Here is a 19,483-nt window from a genome sequence, read left to right on the forward strand (position 1 = left end):
GGCTAGGGGTGCAGGCAGTGGCGCCGGTCGGGGCCCAGGGAGAAGCCGCGGTGGCAGTGGCAGTGGAAGGAGCCCTGCTCGTTGTGGCAGACGTGGTCACACAGGCTCGGCTGCTCCCAGCACTCGTCCACGTCTGAAAGGGAAGGGGAGGGCATCACGCCGCAGAGCCCAGCGGGGCCACGGGCACTGGGCTCCCTCGCCCGCAGGCCAGGCCCGGCTGCTGGGCGGGATCAGGGAGGCGGTGCCAAGCTCTGTGTGATGCCAGGGGAGGGGGCCGGGCAGAGACAGCCGCGCCAGGCGGGGCCCGCAGATGCCCTGCCTGTGCCAGTCCCGGCCACGCATGGACTCCTCGGGCACCCGGTCCGAATTAACCCCTGCACTGCTGCAGCCTCCAGGCCGCTCCGCCTCCCGCCTGGGACAACTGGGGGGCAGCCCCTTCCCCGGGCCCAGCTGCCGGCTGCTATCCCGCTCCTGGCCCATCTCCCCGTGTGTCCCTGAGCCCCCCCGGCCTGGGGCCCGGCTCCAGCGTCCAGCCGACCCTGTGCTCGGCTACTCACCGTGGCACTGGCTGGGGGCGCGGGCGTCAGGCCGGAAGCCCGGGTGGCAGCGGCAGGCGAAGGCCCCCTGGGTGTTGGTGCAGAGCTGGCTGCAGTCATGAAGCCCCCGGGCACATTCGTCAGTGTCTGGGGGAGCACAGGGAGAGAGCGGGGGTCACTGGGCGGAGCTCCAGCAAGCCCCGCCCCCTGAGCCTCACACCTGGCACCCCAGGTACCCGCAGGCTGCCGAACTGTGCCATTGACTTAGACCGCCCCTTCCAACCAATCGCCCTTCAAACCGGAGCGGCTCATTCATTTCGGGAGCCAAAGGCTGACTGGCTGAGACGGGGTCACAGGACTGTCACACCTCCCCTGCCCCCCCAATGCAGAACAGCTGGGGTGGGGTGTTACAGATGTGCTGTAGGGCCTCCTGATTGCCCCCCACCCTCCCGCTCCCTGGTTGCCGCAGTCCTACCAGCCTCCTAGGCCCCCCCCAGCTCCAGCTCCAGCTCCCCCCAGCCACTTTCCACCAGCCCCAACCCAGCAGGAGCTAATGGGGCTGGAGGCAGCCCGTAGCACCCACCCGCACATGGGTTCCGATGCCGCGGGCAAGCTGGGCAGCATGGAGGAGCTCTCAGCCCCATGCACGGCCGCGGCTGGCTCATGGCAGCTGGTTCTGCTGGCCACCCTCCTGCTCCCGCCCCCCATCATCCCCTTCCCCACAGCTCTCGGGCCCCAGCCCCTGTCTCTGCACACACAGAGCCGCGGGACCGGGCCCCAAGCCGGCAGGGCGCTGGCCCTGCTTGGTGGCCGTGGTGGAGAAAGAGCCAGTCACCCACCCGGGGACCAGAAATCAGAGTCCTGGGACCTGCGCACCCATCCCATAGGCGGAGCAGCGAGGGGTCCTGCCGGGGTGCAAGAGGGGGTATGACCTCATAGCACAAGGGGTGGGGGGACAGCACTCTCATGCGCCACCTGCACCCCATGCAGCCCCACACCATGACCCGACCTCACCCCAGCCACAGGCACCCAGGGAGCTGGCGCCCGCACTCAGCCCCTCCCCCACCCTAGGCCGAGCTTGGAACCAACAGGGGCCCCAGGCCAGGGCGTCACCCCACAAGCAGCTCATCAGACAGGTGCAAACAGCCAGTATAGAGTTTATTGGGTCGCTTCTCGGGGGAGGGGCTGGAAGACTGAGCCGGGTCCAACTCCAGACAGTGTGGTCAATACGCTAGAAAACACAGTGGGGGGGCGTCCTCCCCCTCAGCGATCAGGGCGGGGGGTGCATCCTCCATGGCTGAGATAGGGCCAGGTGAAGCAAACCTTGCAGGCCAAACCAGCAGGCACACGATACGGAATCGATTCCACTGAGCAAGCAACTACCCGGCAGCCACCATCTTTTCTAAGGGCAAGCTCCCACGACGGGGGGCACTGACGGGCTCACAGGGCGCCTCCCTGTCTGTCTGTTTTCTCAGAAAACATGCAAGGGGTGATTGGCACATGGCTCTGCCTCCAGCAGGGTGGCTGCCGTGGCCCGGGCGGCTCTGTGCCCTTCTCAAAGAGGGCCATGGCCTGGCCCAGCCCAGCGCTTTGAGGGGCATTGGACAGGTGGGGGAAAAGGGGCAGAGAGACAGGAGGACAGAGAGGCGGAGGGAGGCAGAGAGACAGTCCAGTCCATACACACAGGCCGTTGGCCAAGGTCAAAGTGCATAGAAGCGAAGGCAGAGCGCGAGGCCCAGTGGGAAGAGGGGGGTTGGGGGGCGCCAGGCCCAGAGCCGGCTCCCTGCAGAGGGGTATCCACCGAAAAAGGCCACTTGTGCTGCACAGAGAATGAGAGACAGAGAGGAGGGGAGGGAGGGTCAGTGGCAGCCCACTGGGGCAGAGGCGGGTCAGGGCCAGCCCTGCCATGGGGCTGGGAGCTCTGTGCTTGGACCAGCTCCAGGAGCATGGGCAGCTTCACATGGCCTGCGGGGGGCGCCGAAACACCTTTGAACAGGTACCCAGGCTCCCCCAGAGCGACCTGGGACTTGAACCGCCCCTGGGCAGGGGCTGGCCTGGCTCTCCCCCCGCTGCGGCACTCACCCACGCAGGCCGTGCCGTCCTCGCTGGGCTCGAAGCCCCGGCTGCAGCGCCTGTTGCTGCGGCACCGGTACCCGCCGTACGTGTTGATGCAGACTGGCTTTTCCCTGGGGCACACGAAGGGGAACGCGGCACACTCGTCCGTGTCTGGAAGTGGACAGGGCACAGCGTGAGCTGAGCCGCAGCCTGGGCTCCGGGGCAGGCGCTACGGCTCCCCACCCGCCCAGACACGACAGCCCCCGTGGCTGGGGCCCCAGTGCCCCCAGGGTGCAGCCCGCAGGCCAGCCAGGCTGCAGCAAATCTTTGCCCTACAGCCATGCAACAGCGCCCCCCCCCGCCAGGCGGCAGCTCCCCTGCCAAGCAACCAGCCCAGAAATGCCCTGGCACACAGCCCCTCCCCCTGGCCATGCTACAGCCCAAGCCCCCCCAGCCAGCCTGCCACCCAGCCAGAGCGATCCCGTGGCTCCTGCCTGGCACAGCCCCTCCCGCGGGCACCTCCCAAGCAGTGACTCACCAACACAGCGTCCGTTCTCGTGCTGGGAGAATCCCTGGCCGCACTGCATCAAGGGGAGAAGCAGAGACCCGGAGGGCTGGGATTAGTGTGGGGAGGGGCTGCCCCAGCTTCCCCTGCTGGGCACTGGTCAGTGAGGGGCAGGCTCAGGGCCCACCCTGTCTGCAGCCAGGCAGGGGGCACGGGGCACTGACTCCCCAGCGCTCCGGAGCCCACACACCAGGGACGGCGTTGCACAGGGCAGGGCAGCTGGGAGGGGTAGCTGGGCCTTGCCTGCCTGGGTGAGGCCAGAGGCACCATGTCCCTTGGCCTGACCCATCCAAGCGGCTGTCTGCGTCCTGTCAGCTCCTTGTGCCATGCCCCCTCCCTGCCTCTGAGAGGTGCCCCTGGCCCAGCCCTGGCCCAGCCCTGCCCCACCCCATGCCAGGTGCGCTGCATGGCACTCACCTCCAGCGAGGCGGGCGGGAGCTGCCCCTCAGCACCCTGGGGGTAGGGGATCTCCAGCACCGAGTTGGTCTCGCTGCTGGCCACAGCCCGGGCCACGACCCTGCCATCTGGCCACGTCACCTCCAGGCTGCTGGCTTCGTCCTGGCCTGTAGAGGAGGAGCCATCAGAGCGGGCAGCTGCGGGACTGGGCCCAGCCTGGAGCAGGACTAGAGGGAGCAGATCTCAGCAGAGAAAGCTTCTGTCTGCCCAGGGGACCCTCCTTTCCCTGCTGAGAGCAGCAGCTTGGGGGGCAGTAAGGTGAGCAGGGCGAGGGCCCAGCACCAAGATGCTGTTTGGTCTGGTTCCCGAGCGCTCGGCTGCCCTGCTCATCTCGCAGGCCTGGCTGGGCTGGAAACAGGTGTGGAGGGGTCGGGGGCTCATGGGGCGTAGAAACACTTACCTCTCTGCAGAGCAGCAGCTGGGGAGGACAGCAGGGGATGCTCAGCTCCCCCTCACAGCCCAGGCAGTGAGCACCTTGCTGCAGCCAATGCTTTGAACTCCAACGAGACCCCCCAAGACCCCCAATCTGTTAGCCACCGACTCTCCAGGACAGAGCGTGTTAAAGGAACAGACCTCTCCACAGCAGGGTTCTGTGGGTTGGGAGTGAGCGGCACCAGCAGGTCTGGGGGGAGCCCAGGACTGGTCTAGTAGGGGGTAGTGGGTCACAATTATGGGGCAAAGGCAGAGCTGGGGAACACAGTGTGGGAATCTAATACCCCATGTCTCAGCTCCAACCAGGAGCCACAGACAGATGCCCGGGGCCGGGGCAAAGGCCGGGCTTCTCTCAGGCCAGGGGCCAGGCTGCCAGCGACTCACCTAGGCCAAAGTGCGCCACGGGCTCCATCTCGCACAGGTAGCCCGAGCCACCGTCGATGATGCGCAGATGTGCCCCGCTGCGCCGGGTGAACAGCACTACCCTGGCTCCCCGTGCAAAGGCCCCGAAGCGGGTGCGCGGGATGACGCGGAGCCAGTTATTGCCAGCGCCCTGCAGGGGACAGATGGGTGAGACGAACCGGGCAGCAGGGTGGGGATTTTCTGGGAATAGTTTGTATGAATACTCTGTGTGCCTCAGTTTCCCCCTGTGAAGAAGTGGGACTGTTCTTAATGTTTTCTCTGAATATTGGGTGGATGCCTCAGTTTCCCCTAGGCATTTCTTAAGTATCTAGGTGGTGGGATAAGGGGGTGTGATTGTGGCAGAGCCCTAAAGGGCCAGTGTGATGCTGTCTGCACAGACAATGGCCGACACCCTGTCTCTTGGCAACTGATGGCCTGGTCCCCTCCTCTGCAAAGATGCCAACTGAAGGGGTTGGAGAACAAAGAGATCAGGTGGCCTCCTGGCCCCGGAAGGAGACAATGACCAGAGGAGGGGCTGGAGAGTTTCAGTTTGGAGCTGGCTGGGGAAATGGAGGGAGGCCCAGATGGGGCTCTGGCCTCCCTGCTCCCCAAGATGGACCTGACTGAGGGGTCCTGTTCTCTGCACCTACAAGCTCTGTTCTAGACCGTGTTCCTGTCATCTAATAAACCTCTGTTTTACTGGCTGGCTGAAAGTCCCGTCTGACTGCGGAGTTGGGGTGCAGGACCCTCTGGCTTCCCCAGGACCCCACCTGGGCGGACTCGCTGTGGGAAGCGCACGGAGGGGCAGAGGATGCTGGATGCTCCGAGGTCAGACCCAGGAAGGGGGAAGCCGGGTGAGCTGTGTGTCCTGCAGACAGGCTGCTCCCAGACAGGAGGCTCCCCCAGAGTCCTGCCTGGCTTCGTAGGGAGCAGTTCCAGAGCATGGCCTGGGGACTCTGTGACACCCCCCATGCCGCTTAGTCACCTGGATACTTGGGTTTGTGGGCCAGGCTGTAACTTCCTGCTCTCGGTGCTACGCAAGGCCAGCCTAGCTCTGTTCCACACCCCTCATAACCCTCCTGATGTAACCGTGCCGGCTGCGGCCCTGCAGGGGCTGGAGGTGGGGTGCATTGTGCCCTTTGGGGGTCCAAGTCTCTCTCAGGTGGACTCGCTGAAGGGAGCTCACAGCATGACCCGGGGTGCTGAAGGCTCGGTCCAAGGAGGCGGTGAAGTCGAGGGGCTTCCCCTAGTGAGAGCGAGCCCCTGGGAGGGTCTGGCTCCCTGAAGGGGCCTTCTCGGGCTGCTGAAGAAAACCAGCCCTGTGGGTTGGTGATGGGGGAGCAGAGGCAGGCTGGGGAAGGCACCACGAGGATGGGAGGTTGCTGAACGCACCAGAAGTATTTTGCAGTAAGCGACTGGCAGCCAGGAAACAAGCACAGCCAAAAGGAACAGCAGGGAAACGGCGCGTGACCTGCCCTGGGGGCATCGCCAGCCTCTGCAGGGAGAGGGGGCTCCGTGGGGGGAGCGGGCAGCCCCTGGGCTGGCTGGAGAAGGACGATCAGTCCAAGAAGCAGGTTCTAGGAGGGTCTGGGAGTAGCAGGGGCAGCAGGGCCTCCATGCAACCTGGGCCCCCGTCTAGCAGGGGGTGTCCTCACGACCTGGGTCCCGACAGTCAGATTGGAGTTGTGGGGAGCTGAGAGCGAAGGGGCAAGAGGACCCGGAGGAGCGAAAGCACGTGGGGGAGCAGCAGGAGAAGCGAGAGCTGGAGGAGCCGAGGGGAGAGAGGCCCCACCAATGGGTACGTGGGGAAAGGCTGCCAATTCCGCAGGGAGCCTAGCTCCCCAACTGGTGCCCCAGTTTAAGTGGGGGGCTGAGATGCCGACCTCACTGCCCTTGGGAACTCCTGCAGATTGAACTCAGGGACCCTGCGGCCCAGCTCCGCTCCGTCACCCCTTACTCAGCCCCAGAGCACTAGGAGCACATGGCCGGATGGATGGAGTCCATTCTGCCACAATGAACAGGTCAGACAGGCTCCGCTGCCCCGGTCTGAATGGACCCTGAGGCTTATGGGACACAGTTTTAGGGTGTGCAGAAGGCCCCAGGGGGGACCTGAATGGAAGCCGCCCCTCAGCTGAGGTCACCACACTGCAGGGAGTGTAGCCTGGCAGGGTTGGAGCAACTTCGTGACCTGGGGCCCCTGACAGCTTGGAGGTGGGGGGTGCTGAGCGGAAAACGTGGCTAGCGGCCAGGAAGCCACAGGATCTGCACAGCGCGGGCAGGCTGGCAGAGCAGTTTGTGGGCAGCAGGGCCAAGCATGGAGACCCCCGGAGGGACTGGCCCAGGTCAGGGTGCCCCAGAAGCAGGACTCTGGTTAGCCCAAACCAGGGGTAGACGGTGAATGCGGCAGACCCCCTCCAAGGGACCTCAGAGACCTGTGATGTAATTTCTGTAGGCAAAACACCCCAGAGTTATGGAAGCAGCAGCCAAGCAGAACCCATGACCTGTTAGCCCAGCAGGAGCCCGGCGGGGAGACTCCAGCTCCCCCCGGGACAGCCTGGCTGTGGCTCTGGGAGGAAGCTCTGGCGTGATCCATGTACAGGCTGTGCAGGGCAACCTGCAAGGAGCAGGCGTGTTTGTCCCCAGAGGGGGGATGGGAAGAAAGTGCAGGTACTGGACACAGATGCTGAGGTGATGCTGGCACAGCCCCAGCGGAGGGCCCAGATCAGTTAGTGCCCCACGAATCTTGTGCCCTGGGGGGGTGTTTGGCCCCTCAGTGAAGAACTACTTGAGATGGGCTAAAAGGCAGGGGTGCAGGATCAGTGACCCGCGGAGATGCTGATGGGGGATGATCTGGACATGTGGCTGGATGATGCCCTGGTCCCTACCGGGAGCTACAGCCTGCACACACTCCCCAGCCTTGACGTGGGGTCCGGTCGCAGACTGCCGCAGGGGGAGCCTCCAGCGGGGGGGAGACACACTCCCGGGTGAATAGGGCAGAGCCAGAGACTTCATCTGGGGGGAAGCGGGGTGACACAGTGGGAATGTGCTTAATGTTTACTCTGAATACTGGGTGCATGCCTCAGTTTCCCCTGTGTGTTACTCAAGTATCTAGGCAGCAGAGACTCCTAGAGGGCAGGTGTGACTGCTGATTGGCTGTCTGGGCACAGAGAACCCGGCACTTTGTATCCTGGCAACTGATGGCCAGAGATTGTCCCCCGGCCAGAGGAAGAGACAAAGGGGTGGGGGGCAGCTGGGCGTGTCTGAGGCTGGGCTGCTGGAAGCGAGTCAGTCTCCTGGTTTGGGACTCTAGGGGGAGGGCCCAGGGCTCTGGATCCCCCCCTGCAACGATGGACTTTTCTGAATGGCCCCGATTTCTGCGCTCACAAGCCTTGTTCTACGCTGGGCGCCTGAAAACTAATAACCTGTCTGTGTCACACGCTGGCAGAGAGTCACGGCTGGCTGCGGAGTGGGGGGCAGGGCCCTTTGGGGGCGGGGAAGGCTTCCCCAGGGGTCCCATCCAGGGGCACTCGCTGCAGGGAGCTCACGGGGTGAACGGGGCTGAACGCTCCGAGGTCAGGCCCAGGAAGCACTGATGCCCAGGGGCTTCTTGCCCTGGTGAGCGTGTGCCCGAGGGGAGCCACACTGCCCGAGAGCCCTGCCTGACTTCATTCAGAGCGGTGCCGCGCACCCCCAGCCTGTGATTCCGTGACAAGGGGAAACTGAGGCACGCACAGCGGTCATACAAAATCTTTACAGCAAAGCCCCACTGTGGCCCAGCATGGGGCCCCAACGCACCTGGGTGCCCCTGAAGACTGAGAGTGGCTGCGCCATGGACTCGCCATGGGACAGGATCAGGTCCAGAAGCCCATCACCATCGAAGTCAGTCACCGCACCCCCTGCAATGACAGCAGGGGCTGGGGGTCAGCCCCCATCGCAATCCCCCACCACCCCGGCCCAGCTCTGCCTGGCTCTCACACCAGCCCCTCCTAGCCCCGGCGCAGCCCAGTAGCTGGTCAGGCTGCAGGCAGCCCAGAGGGACAGTGGCTGGGGGAGGCAGCGCTGGCTACAAAGGGCCAGTTCTTGCCTAAGATGAAGGAGAGTCAGAGGCAGGGTAGAACCCAGGAGTCCTGACCCCCTAGAACCCACGCTCCTCCCAGAGTTCAGGATGGAACCCAGGAGTCCTGGCTCCCAGCACCCCATGCTCTGACCACTAGATCATGCTGCCTGTCAGTAGGCTCTTCAACTTTCCTGACTGTCACCCTGCAGCACGCACGGAGCCACCCCAAGGTTTGGGTCCCTAGGGCTGGAGTTACATCAGCAGCCACTGACCTGTGCCAGGCTTGGCTCCCTGGGGCCCTGCATCGAGGGGGCAGCACCCTGACCCCGACCCCCAGGAATTGACTGCATCACTGGGCAGATGAGGGCGCAGAGGGGCCGGGCCAGGCCAGGGCCCTGCTGTTCTGGGGCAGGGATGGAAGACAACAATGGAGCCATCGATCCAGCTGCCCGCAACCCGGAGCCAACCCAGGATTCACCCACTTGCTCCACCTCCTGCGCAGCGGCTGCGGCTCCCCACCCAGTCCCGCAGGCGCCCCCTGCTGACTAGGGCTGACTCATGTGTCACCCCACTGACCCCCACAGCACCCAAGGGTCCCCAGGCAGTACAGCTTGGGGGCATCTCAGCAGCTGGCCCTACCGGGGTTGGCCCAGCCCCTGGGGGTCAGGGGAGCCCGGCCGCAGGGGTGCAGCGTGGGGGACTCACCAGTGCCCCGGCCCTCGGGCTCCATGGCATCTCCTGGGTTCAGCTCTTCGATGACGGGGTCCGAGTGCTCCCTGCGGACGATCCTGCAGGGGACGAGGGTGAGAGCCAGGCCCCGGGGCCCCCAACCCCACTGGCTGCCCAAACCCCTCCATGTCTGCTGGCCACGTGACCCCCTGCCACAGCAAGCCTCTGGCTCCACGCTGGGTCCCTGGGCTGCAAGGGGCAGGGTTGGCAGAGGGTGCAGCCATGTCGGGCGAGAGCCTATGCCAGTGCTGCATCCCAGAGGGGAGCCCTGCCTGGCACACAGAGCATCGTCTCCCTTCGGCACCAGGCAGGGACAGGCCATGGCCGGGGGGGCTCAGAGCCCCTGATGGAGAGATTGTGCCAGGATCCAGCAGAGCCAGATAGGCCTTGGTGTGGTTGAATGGCTGGGGTCGGAGGGTGGTTGTGTGGGGACTTAGCAGGCCCTATTCCCTCCTCCGAAATGGGGCAGGGCTTGTGTGATGCAGCAGGGAGTGGGGCGGATTTGACCTGGGAATGTTGCAGGGGAGTTTCACTGGGGATGGGAGACTTTCCTTGAGGGAAGATACCTGAGCCTGTAACCTGAGCCAGGAGGGGGGTTGGGGCCAGGTGACACCTTCTGCCCGGGAAACTGGACAAAGCCTGGGGGAGGAGCTGCGGGGAGGCTGGGGGGGTTTCCAGTTTTGGGAGTTGGCTGGGGAAGAGGAGGGAGCCCCAAGGCTGGGGTTAAATTTCCCTGCCCCCAAGTAGGGCCTGACTAAGGGGTCCTGTTTATGCCTGCAAGCTCTGGTCTGGACTGTGTTCCTGTCGTCTCTAATAAACCTTCTGTTCTAGCGGCTGGCTGAGAGTCACGGTGAATTGCAGGAAGTGGGGGTGCAGGGCCCTGACTCCCCCTCATGCTGTGACAGCCTGCCCCTGGGGCTGAGGCTAACCTCGCTATTGTATCTGGGCAGCCTGGGCCCTGGGCACTGCCCTGCAGGAAAGACAGCCCTGCCCCGAAGAGCTGAGGCCCCGATCCGGCAGTGGGATTTGTGTGGGCCTGGCCATAGGGCCTGACCTCCCACACAGCAAATGGCAGGATGTGGCCTGAGCCCAGAGGCGCTGCTGTGAGAGGGTGTGGGGAACAGGGGGCAGGTGGGCTCGCGAGGCTCAGGGAACCAGCATGGGAGCAGGGGCAGGCTCAGGGAGCTAATCCATCCTGGGAGCGGGGCCAGGGACACCAGGGGAGATGTGAGGCCCAGGCTCAGCCCATGCCAGCCGGCTGTGCAGAGCAGTGGGAGCAGAGGGGAGGGGTAAAGCTGGCTGGGGGATGCTCTGTGCCCATGGCCAGGACATGTCTCTTGGCACTGGCCGTCGCCATTGGCGGGGAGCTCACCCGCAGCAGCGTGGCTGGGGCAAAGCAAGGTGCCCCCCAGAAACTAGCAGCAGAGCCAGCACCTGGAGGGGAACCCCACAGGACGGCGTAACCCTTTCCCTGCCCACTGAGCAGACCCTGCCGGCACTGCCCGAGGGCACGGTAGAGCATGCAGAGCTGTGCCCCCAGGAAGCCCCATCTGCGGGACACGCTGTCACTGCACAGACAGCAGGGGCCTGGCCGCTGCACTGATACTCTCCATCTGGGACAAATGAGTGGCTTGGTGCTAACGAGCCATCGATCCCCACAATTAATGAGGGGCTGCTGCACAGAACCCAGGGCATTAGCACTGTGAGTGAGGGGCTAATAATGACATTGCAAAGGGCTTAGCCACAGCGGCTGGTGCCCATGGGCTCTCGAGGGCACCCCTCCTGACTCCTGAGCATACCTCCAAGCCAGGGGCACCAGAATCCAGTCTTCCCGCCCTCCCTACCTCCTGGGCATGCAGCTGTGGCCCCCGGCTCTCCTGGGCATGTTGCCCATCTCCTGGGTGGGCAGGTGAGCTGCTCCCATCCCCCGCCCAGTAGGCAGCCTGCCCTGTGAGCCTGCCCCGGTGGGGGGCCCTACCGGAAGAGGCGGTTGGCAGAGGAGCCCCGGTACGCGATGTTGTTGAAGAACACCTCCAGCTCCTGGTCGTTGTCGAAGTCGGCTGTGAGGACGGTGCGGACGGGGGACGGCATGGAGAACTTGGGGGTGGCGATGTCCTGTGGGACAGATGGGTCAGGGTGTAGTAGTCGGATTTATTTTTTGTATAATTTAGAATGAAGGATAAAGAATAATAAGATAATAATGTAGCCATGATTGTTTTTCTTCTGCATTGCAATTTGATGTTTCTGTTCAAAAAGTTCCGTGTAAATTAATTCTGTGTTGTGTGTGACTGAGGAATGGGTGTTAAGAGATAAGCGTGAAGGCAACCGCTGAACCAGATGGTCTAGGGAGGAACCAGAGACAGACTGTCATAACCATAAGGGTGGCCTAAAATTCCTCCTTATCTGTAATGGGTTAAGAAGCTCAAATAACCTGGTTGGCACCTGACCAAAGGAACCAATGGGGACAAAAGATACTTTCAAATCTGGGGAGAGGGGAGACTGTTTGTTTTGGGTTCTTTGTTTGTGTGGCCGTTCTCTCGTGGGACTGAGAGGGGCCAGACAGAAATCCATCTTCTCCAGCCCATCCTAATCCAAGTCTCCAATATTGCAACCAGTAGAGGTAAACCAGGCAAGGCGGATTAGTTTATCTTTTGTTTTGCTTGTGAATTTCCGCTGTGTTAAGAGGGAGGTTTATTCCTGTTTGCTGTAACTTTAAGGTTTTGCCCAGAGGAGGATCCTCTGTGTTTTGAATCTGAATACCCTGTAAAGTATTTTCCATCCTGATTGTACAGAGATGATTTTTATCTCTTTTTTTTTTTAAATAAAATCTTTATTTTAAGAACCTGACTGATTTTTCCATTGTTCCAAGACCAGGGGTTTGGGTCTCTGATCATTTTGTAACCAATTGGTTAGGATATTATTCTCAAGCCTCCCCAGGAAAGGGGGTATAAGGGCTTGGGGAAGAGGAACTCCAAGTGCTCCTTTTTCCTGGTTCTTTGTTAAATCACTTGGTGGTGGCAGCATACCTCAGTCCAAGGACAAATAGAGATTTGGGCCTTGGGGAAGTTTTTAACCTAAGCTGGTAGAAATAAGCTTAGGGGGTCTTTCATGCAGGTCCCCACGTCTGTACCCTAGAGCTCAGAGTGGGGAGGGAACCCTGACACAGACGCAAGGGCATCAGGAGGCTGCAACATGCCCCAACTGAGATGTCAGAGGAAGGCAGATGGATGCCCATCTCATCTTTTGAGTCATCAATCAATGGGGACAAGGTAGCAGTGATCAAAACCTGCCTGGGGCAATTCCCTGAGAGACTTGATGAAAGAACAAGAGAAGGACAATGTAAGAAAACGAGCCCTTGTCAGACAATGATTGATTACAGCGTGAGGGTGCAGACCTCATGGGTCCCAAGGAAGGAAAATCACGAGAGAGAGAATGCATATGCTAATTGTTGTATCTTCAATAAACGCAGCATACTGCCTTTTCCACTGAAAAAAGATCCCGTGTGCTTCTTATAAACATAACAAGGGCCACGGAGCGATGGGGGAGCTGAAGTGCTCGGTGGGCTGGGCAGCACAGCCGGAAGTGCCGAGGGATATCTTTAGGAATGTGGTGTGCCTCAGTTTCCCCTGTGCTGTTCCCCCATGGGTGGTATAGGACTCTTTTCTCTCAGGACAGGCTGAGACAAGGGTGGGGTGTCGCCTGGCTGTCTGGGCCTGGCCCCGGCCCCAGATCAGTGGAGATTTGAGACGCCGATGGCAAATCCAGTCCCCAGGACACTGACACCCAGCGCCCCAGGGGACAGAGATCTCCTCACCTCTGTGCAAGGAGGCTGAGACACGCCCCCCAGCTGGAGATCAAAGGGCTGGGACGGGGGTGGGGGGCTCAGAAGGGGCTGCTGGAAGAAGTCGGGCTCTCACCAGGAGTTGGACCAAGAAGGTCAGAGCCCGACAGAGCTGGAACCCAGGGGCTCCCTAAGCCTGGCTGGGCTCTGGGCTCCCCAGAAGGGGCAGTGAGTGACCGCCCCAGGGAGAGCTGGGACAGCAAGCCCCCCGGGGAGGGTGTGGAAGGCTGGTGGAACTGGGGTCCTGGTCCCGGTGCCCCTCGGCAGCGTGTGCACCGCACACTCACCCGGAAGCGGACCCGCCCGCCGGCGCTCATCTGCAGGTAGAGGCGGTGGGGCCCATTCCAGTTGCCGTAGACGATGTCCACTTTGCCATCACGGTTGAAGTCGGCCAGGGCCACGCCGCGTCCATGCTGGTAGGGGTCATCCAGGCCTGTGGGGCAGCAGAGGAGACTGTTTGGGAGTGGGGCCAAGGACAGCTCCAGTGCAGAGGGAGCCCCATCTCCGTCTGGGCCAGGCACCATGGGGGGCTCTGCGTGGCATTCAGCCAGCTGCCCCCCCCGAGCGAGCGGGAGGGGGAGGGAGCTGCCCGGGTTGGGAGGGGTCAGCTCGGCTGCCCCGTTCGGTCAGTGCCGCAGAGCTCCCCGATACGGAGACAGCGGCGCCTCCCAGATCAGTGGGTGCCAGGCCCTGGCAGCCGAGCCGGGAGTGGTCGCCCCAGACACGGCTCCTTAACCTGCTGTGATCCCCAGCACGGTTCATCGGCGGCCCTTGGCTCAGCGTGTTACAGTTGCAGCGCGGTGTCAGCCAGGCCCCAGGTCTGGGAACACGCTCGGGGGGCCCAGGTCGGCCTCCTATGGGCCCTGTGGGTATCACTCGGCTGCTCTGGCCCCTGTAACGACAGGGCTGGCTCCAGGGCTGGTCCCCTGGCCATGCCACCGCCCCCACCCGCCGGCTCACTCACCGGCGCTGGCAGCCCTGTCGACGAAGCTGCCGTCCCCCTGGTTGTGGAAGAGGAAGTTGGGCCCATTCTCGTTATCGCAGAATATGTCCGAGGCGCTGGCGCTCAGGATGGGGCCCACAGCCACCCCACGGCCGCCTGGGGACAGCAGGGCGGTGGTCAGGGCACCCGGAGCAAACTCAGCCTCATGTGGCCGTCTTGTTCTCTGCACCCCACACCTTCCTCTCATCCCTCCCTCATTCCCTCAGGCTCCCACCCTGCCCCCTCCCGCTCGGCCCCACACCTTCCCCTCTTACCTCTCTATCCCCTCCCTCTCCTGCTCAGCCCCCCACTCCCACTCCCACTCCGCCGCTCAGCCCCACATCTCCCGCTCAGCCCCCCACACCTTCCCCTCCCTCCCCATCCGCTCAGCCCCCCACTCCCACCCTGCCGCTCGGCCCCACACCTCCCCTCCGTCCCCTACTCCCACACCTTCCCCTCCTCCCTCAGGCCCCCACTCCCACCCAGCCCCACACCTTCCCCTCTTACCTCCCCATCCCCTCCCTCTCCTGCTCAGCCCCCCACTCCCACTCCCACCCTGCTGCTTGGCCCCACATCTCCTGCTCAACCCCCCACACCTTCCCCTCCCATCGCCCAGGGACTCCATGACACCGGTGCCCTTCGGAACTGGGGGAGGATGCAACCAGGTGAGGATCAGGTGACTTTTGCCAGAAAGCAAGACAAAGACAAGAAGGAGGCGCAATAGGGATGGGGGTCTGAGGTCCGGTCACCGGAAACAGGCAGTCTGCTTGGGGGACTGGAAGAGGGGGAGTCCAGGCCATCTGACCCAGGACTCCCCAAGATGGACTTAGCACAGAAATCAGTGACTTTCAGCCAACAAGTTCTGCCCTCCGCTGTGTTCCTGTCAACTAATAAACCTTCCATTTTACAGTGGCTGAGAGTCCCGTCTGACTGCAGATTTGGGGGGGCAGGACCCTCTGGCCCTCCCAGGACCCTGCCTGGGTGGACTCGCTGGGGGAAGTGCACGGAGGGGCAGAGGATGCTGAATGCTCCGAGGTCAGACCCAGGAAGGGGGGAAGCCGGGTGAGCTTCTTGCCCTGGTGTCACGGAGTCCCCGGGCGATGCTCTGGAGCTGCTCCCTACGAAGCCAGGCAGGACTCTGGGGGAGCCTCCTCTCTGGGAGCAGCCTGTCTGCAGGACACACAGCTCCCCCGGCTCCCCCCTTCCTGGGCCTGACCTCGGAGCAGTCAGCATCCTCTGCCCCTCCGTGCGCTTCCCACAGCCAGTCTGCCCGGGCGGGGTCCTGGGGAAGCCAGAGGGTCCTGCCCCCCAACTTCGCAGTCAGACGTGACTCTCAGCCAGCCAGTAAAACAGAAGGTTTATTAGACGACAGGAACATGGTCTCACACAGCTTGTGGGTGCAGAGAACAGGACCCCTCAGCTGGGTCCATTTTGGGAGGCAGGGAGCCAGACAACCCCATCTGCACTTCACTCTATGTGCCCAGCCAGCCCCAAACTGAAACTCCCTCCAGCCCCTCCTCCTCTGGGCTTTGTCCCTTTCCCAGGCCAGGAGCGCACCTGATTCCTTTGTTCTCCAACCCTTTAGCTCTCACCTTGCAGGGGGGAAGGGCCCAGGCCATCACTTGCCAGGAGACAGAGTGTCGGCCATTTATGTATCTGGCCCTCTGCTCTGCAACAATTACACCCCCTTATCCCACCACCTAGAGACTTAAGAAATGCCTAGGGGGAACTGAGATACCCCTACAGTATTCAGAGGAAATATTAAGAACAGTTCCACTTCATCACACCTGGCTACAGTCTGCTCAGCGAGAGGACGCAGCTCCCCCAGAGTCCTGACTGGCTTCGTAGGGAGCAGGTCCAGAGCATTGGGCCAGTGACTCTGACAACTGCCCGGGCGGGGCTCCTGGGGAAGCCAGGGGGCCCTGCACCCCAACTCCACAGTCAGCTGTGACTCTTAACCAGTGTAAAACAGAAGGTTTATTAGTTGACAGGAACACAGCGGAGGGCAGAACTTGTTAGCACAGAAATCAGTGACTTTCAGCCAAGTCCATCTTGGGGAGTCTTGGGCCAGATGGCCTGGACTCCCCCTCTTCCAGTCCCCCAAGCAGACTGCCCAGCTTCAAGCCCCCCGACCTCAGACCCCCACCCCCATTGCTCCTCCTCTGTCTTTGTCTCCCTTCCTGGGCAAAGAGTCACCTGGTCCTTACCTGGTTGCATCCCCCTCCTGAGTCTCAGGTTACAAAGGGCACCAGTCATAACATATGGGCAGGCAGCTGGAGCAGTCTCACCTGCCCCAGAGGTCTCAGCCAAAGTCACACACCCCTATTCCCACCACCAAGGTATTGGTGCAGGACACAGGGAAACTGAGGCACACACAGTATTCATCCAAAACAGTAAAACTCACCTAGGCTCACGAGTAAGACTCACATAGAACATAACAAGGGGAAATCCCCACTTCGTCACACTCCCCCATCAGCCAAAGCAGCTTTCCCTAAGCCGAAGGCTTGACCCGCGCACAGGGGGGCCCCAGCAGCAAGCGTGGTACCTTGCTCACTGCATTCCTTGATCTCCAGGAAGCAGAGACCTACGTGAATTTGCTTGGGCTCTGGGCTGGAGGGGCTACATATCCCTGACAAGGGGAAACTGAGGCTCTTTCCCACTGTCTGGACCCTGAGGGGCAAGGATCCCGGCCCTGCTAGCCATGGGTAGCCCTGGAAGCCACTTGGCATGGAGATTACCGCAGCTCTGCCACCTTTGGAATCAGACAAACTCCTCGGAGTGGCTGTTTGCCCATTGAGAACTGTCTCCATCTCCTCGTGGGAGCTAGCTCCAGGGCCCACTCCCCCATGTCCCTGGTGTGAGAGCTGGGGACAAGCCGAGCTGGGGGAAAGCGACTGCTCTCTTGGGACTGGAAGCGGCTTGAATGTTGTGATTCTGGGGGTATGTTATGAGGCCGTGTGGCTGGTCACGGGCGCGCTAGGCTGGAGAGCCCAAGGGGACTCCCTGGGACTCCACAGTAAGACCGTTTTAGGACTTTGGGAGTCCACATTTGTTACTGGCCTGGTGAAAGCTAATTACAGACCCCACCACCGGTCTGGGGCGTTTGCCCCTCCAGACAAAGACACCCCATTCTAACCCTCAGCACCTGTCATCTCCCCTGGGGCCTTTCCCACTGGCTCCCCAGAGCAGGCTTGGCCCCTGGGCAGGGCCAGGGAGATGCGAGAGGTCGGAGCGGCTGTGCTAGGGCAGGGAGAACCAGGCTCTGGCAGGTCTGGGACAAGGGACAGCCAACCCCAGCTCTGGGGGGCCCAGCCCCTGGCCCCTGCCCCTCTCCAGCTGGATAGGAGAGGTCGAGAGGGGAACCCTACCCTTGGCTGCTCCCCCAGGAGCCAGGCCTTCCCGTGTACCCAGGAACAGGCCGGGAGAGGCAGTTAGAGCAGGGGCCGGCCATGGGAAAATCCACCCAGACACTGTCCCCAGTGCCCACGGAGCAGCCATGGCAGCTGCCCACATGGTGCCATCCTTGGGAACCAGCTGCTCATGCGATTTGCTGCTGAGACCACGCACTCCAGGGACAAGGGTCGGAGATGGAGCAAGACTGCCCGGGGGACACCTTGGAGCCCAGACTCCCCACTGGGGGCACGGGGGGGTAGCCCTGGCTCCTGGCCCCTTGCAATGGGGATCGTCCTCATGCAGCCCCCTTTCCTGGGCAGGAGTCACAGAGGAGACGTCACCCAGCCCAGAGACAGCCCCAGCACCATGTGTGCCAGGCATGGCACCTGCTTTATGGGCAGTCCCGCGTCACCCCCTCCCCACGGGCCGCTCCTGCAGCACCTCCAGCCTGCGCCACCCCCTCCCCACACTGTCCCCTCCCCATGGGCAGCCCCCCCCACGGGCCCCTCCTGCAGCACCCCATCCCCACGCTGTCCCCTCCTGCCTGCGCCACCCCCTCCCTGCAGGTCCCTCCCACACCGCCCCCTCCCCACGCTTCCCCCTCCCTGCGTGGGCTGCCCAGGACCTGTGTATTTGTTGACCCCGGCCTCGGCAGCCACGTCAGCCAGCACCACGATGCCGCGGGCAGGGTCGCTGGCAGCCACGTCCATCTCCAGCAGCGCGTGGGGGCCCAGGTTGCCGTTGGCGTAGTTGGCGATGTAGATGGCGTATCGGCCGGAGCCCTGCAGGCAAGGGGCAGGCAGGTGAGGGCAGAGCCAGGCTGGGCAGGGCCCCCCGGCTCGCCAGCCTCCAGCCGGCTGCAACACCCTGGCTGGGGCAGCAGCAGGCCGAAGAAGGGGCTTCCCCTGCTGGAGACGCTGGGGCCGGGCAGGGTCCTGGGGGCAGCCCCCTCCCCAGTGGTGGCTCTGCAGCCTGCGGGCTCTGGCCAGCCCTGCTGGGAGCAGATGAGAGTCCCGCAGCAGGGTGGGGGCTGCAGTTGTGCCAGGGCCCTGGGCCCCACGCGTCGCTCGAGGGCTGAGCCTGGCAAGATTCGGTGTCTGTCCAGCTGCCCCTGGCATGCTGGGAATGCTCATGCTGCATCCCCCCACCGCCCGGGTCCCCCACTGAACCACAGCTCTGCCCCGCTGCCCCCCACCTCACAGTCCCGCTCCCCTCCACCTACCCCCATCTCCACCAACCCCGTTCCTCCCCAGTCCTCACCCGATGGTACAGCCCCACGTCCCCTTACCTGACCCCCAAACACCCCACTCCACAGCTCAGCTCTGCTCCCCTGCCACCTACTACCCCACCCCACTCCACCCTGCCCCCCACCCTGGCTCTGCACCCCACCCCATCCCCTGGGTAGGCCCCCCTCCCATTGTTCCCCTGCAGCAGCTGGGCCCTGATTTAGTGATAATCCTTGGAAAACAAACAGCAGGAGAAAGAAGAAGAAGAAGAAGAAAGAGCAGGTGACAGGAGCATAAATCACCGAGAGGCAGGTTCTCAGCAAGAGGCAACTCCAGGGAAAGGCTCCAGGGCCCTGACAGCTGGGGGTGGGGGGAGGAGGGCGGCGCCTGGGGCCCTGGCAGCTGGGGGGGCACTTAGGGGGCAGAGGGCTGAGGCCAGGATGGGAGAGGCTCAGAAGTGCCACCTCATTCCCCACACAACCAGCGACAGCCTGGGAGAGGGGCAGGGAGGGAGTTTGGGGAACAGAGCCTGATCTGGGTGGTAAGGAAGCTGCCCCCATGACCCTGCTGCGCCTACGTCCTCAGCCCCGAGGGCCACCAGCCGGGCTCGCTGCCCACTCACCGCCCTGTCCACGCAGGCCACCGAGCGCCCGGCGAAGCGGCTGGCCACTGCCCGGTTCACCTCGTCGCTCAGGAGGTCCTCCCAGCGCCCTGCCCGGAACTTGAACAGCTTGTCCGTGTATGTGGCCAGGCCTGGGGGAGAGAGAGGGTCAGGGGGGCGAGAGGGGGGCAGGCCTGGGGCAGGGGGA

The 19,483-nt window shown here is 63.0% G+C and overlaps 1 protein-coding gene across 4 annotated transcripts in view; it reads right to left on the reverse strand.

Moving 5' to 3' along the window:
* Positions 1 to 2: 2 nt before the first annotated feature.
* The window catches only part of CRTAC1 (cartilage acidic protein 1), a 35,740-nt gene continuing 16,259 nt past the window's right edge, over positions 3 to 19,483 (reverse strand). For 2 of the 4 annotated variants that reach the window (XM_038410377.2, XM_043519393.1), the window contains 13 exons: positions 19,297 to 19,427; positions 18,074 to 18,230; positions 14,038 to 14,172; positions 13,361 to 13,506; positions 11,211 to 11,347; positions 9,209 to 9,291; positions 8,242 to 8,342; positions 4,429 to 4,597; positions 3,574 to 3,719; positions 3,130 to 3,172; positions 2,619 to 2,762; positions 558 to 683; positions 3 to 133 (listed from right to left, as the gene is read on the reverse strand). In XM_038410377.2, the coding sequence (XP_038266305.1) occupies positions 3 to 133; positions 558 to 683; positions 2,619 to 2,762; positions 3,130 to 3,172; positions 3,574 to 3,719; positions 4,429 to 4,597; positions 8,242 to 8,342; positions 9,209 to 9,291; positions 11,211 to 11,347; positions 13,361 to 13,506; positions 14,038 to 14,172; positions 18,074 to 18,230; positions 19,297 to 19,427 (1,649 nt within the window). Of the gene's footprint in view, positions 134 to 557; positions 684 to 1,676; positions 2,356 to 2,618; positions 2,763 to 3,129; positions 3,173 to 3,573; positions 3,720 to 4,428; positions 4,598 to 8,241; positions 8,343 to 9,208; positions 9,292 to 11,210; positions 11,348 to 13,360; positions 13,507 to 14,037; positions 14,173 to 18,073; positions 18,231 to 19,296; positions 19,428 to 19,483 lie in introns of those variants that run through there. The other 2 variants (XM_043519395.1, XM_043519394.1) reach the window with 1 other exon arrangement.

Source organism: Dermochelys coriacea, chromosome 7 (genome assembly GCF_009764565.3).
Source record: "Dermochelys coriacea isolate rDerCor1 chromosome 7, rDerCor1.pri.v4, whole genome shotgun sequence".
Classification (NCBI taxonomy): domain Eukaryota; kingdom Metazoa; phylum Chordata; order Testudines; family Dermochelyidae; genus Dermochelys; species Dermochelys coriacea.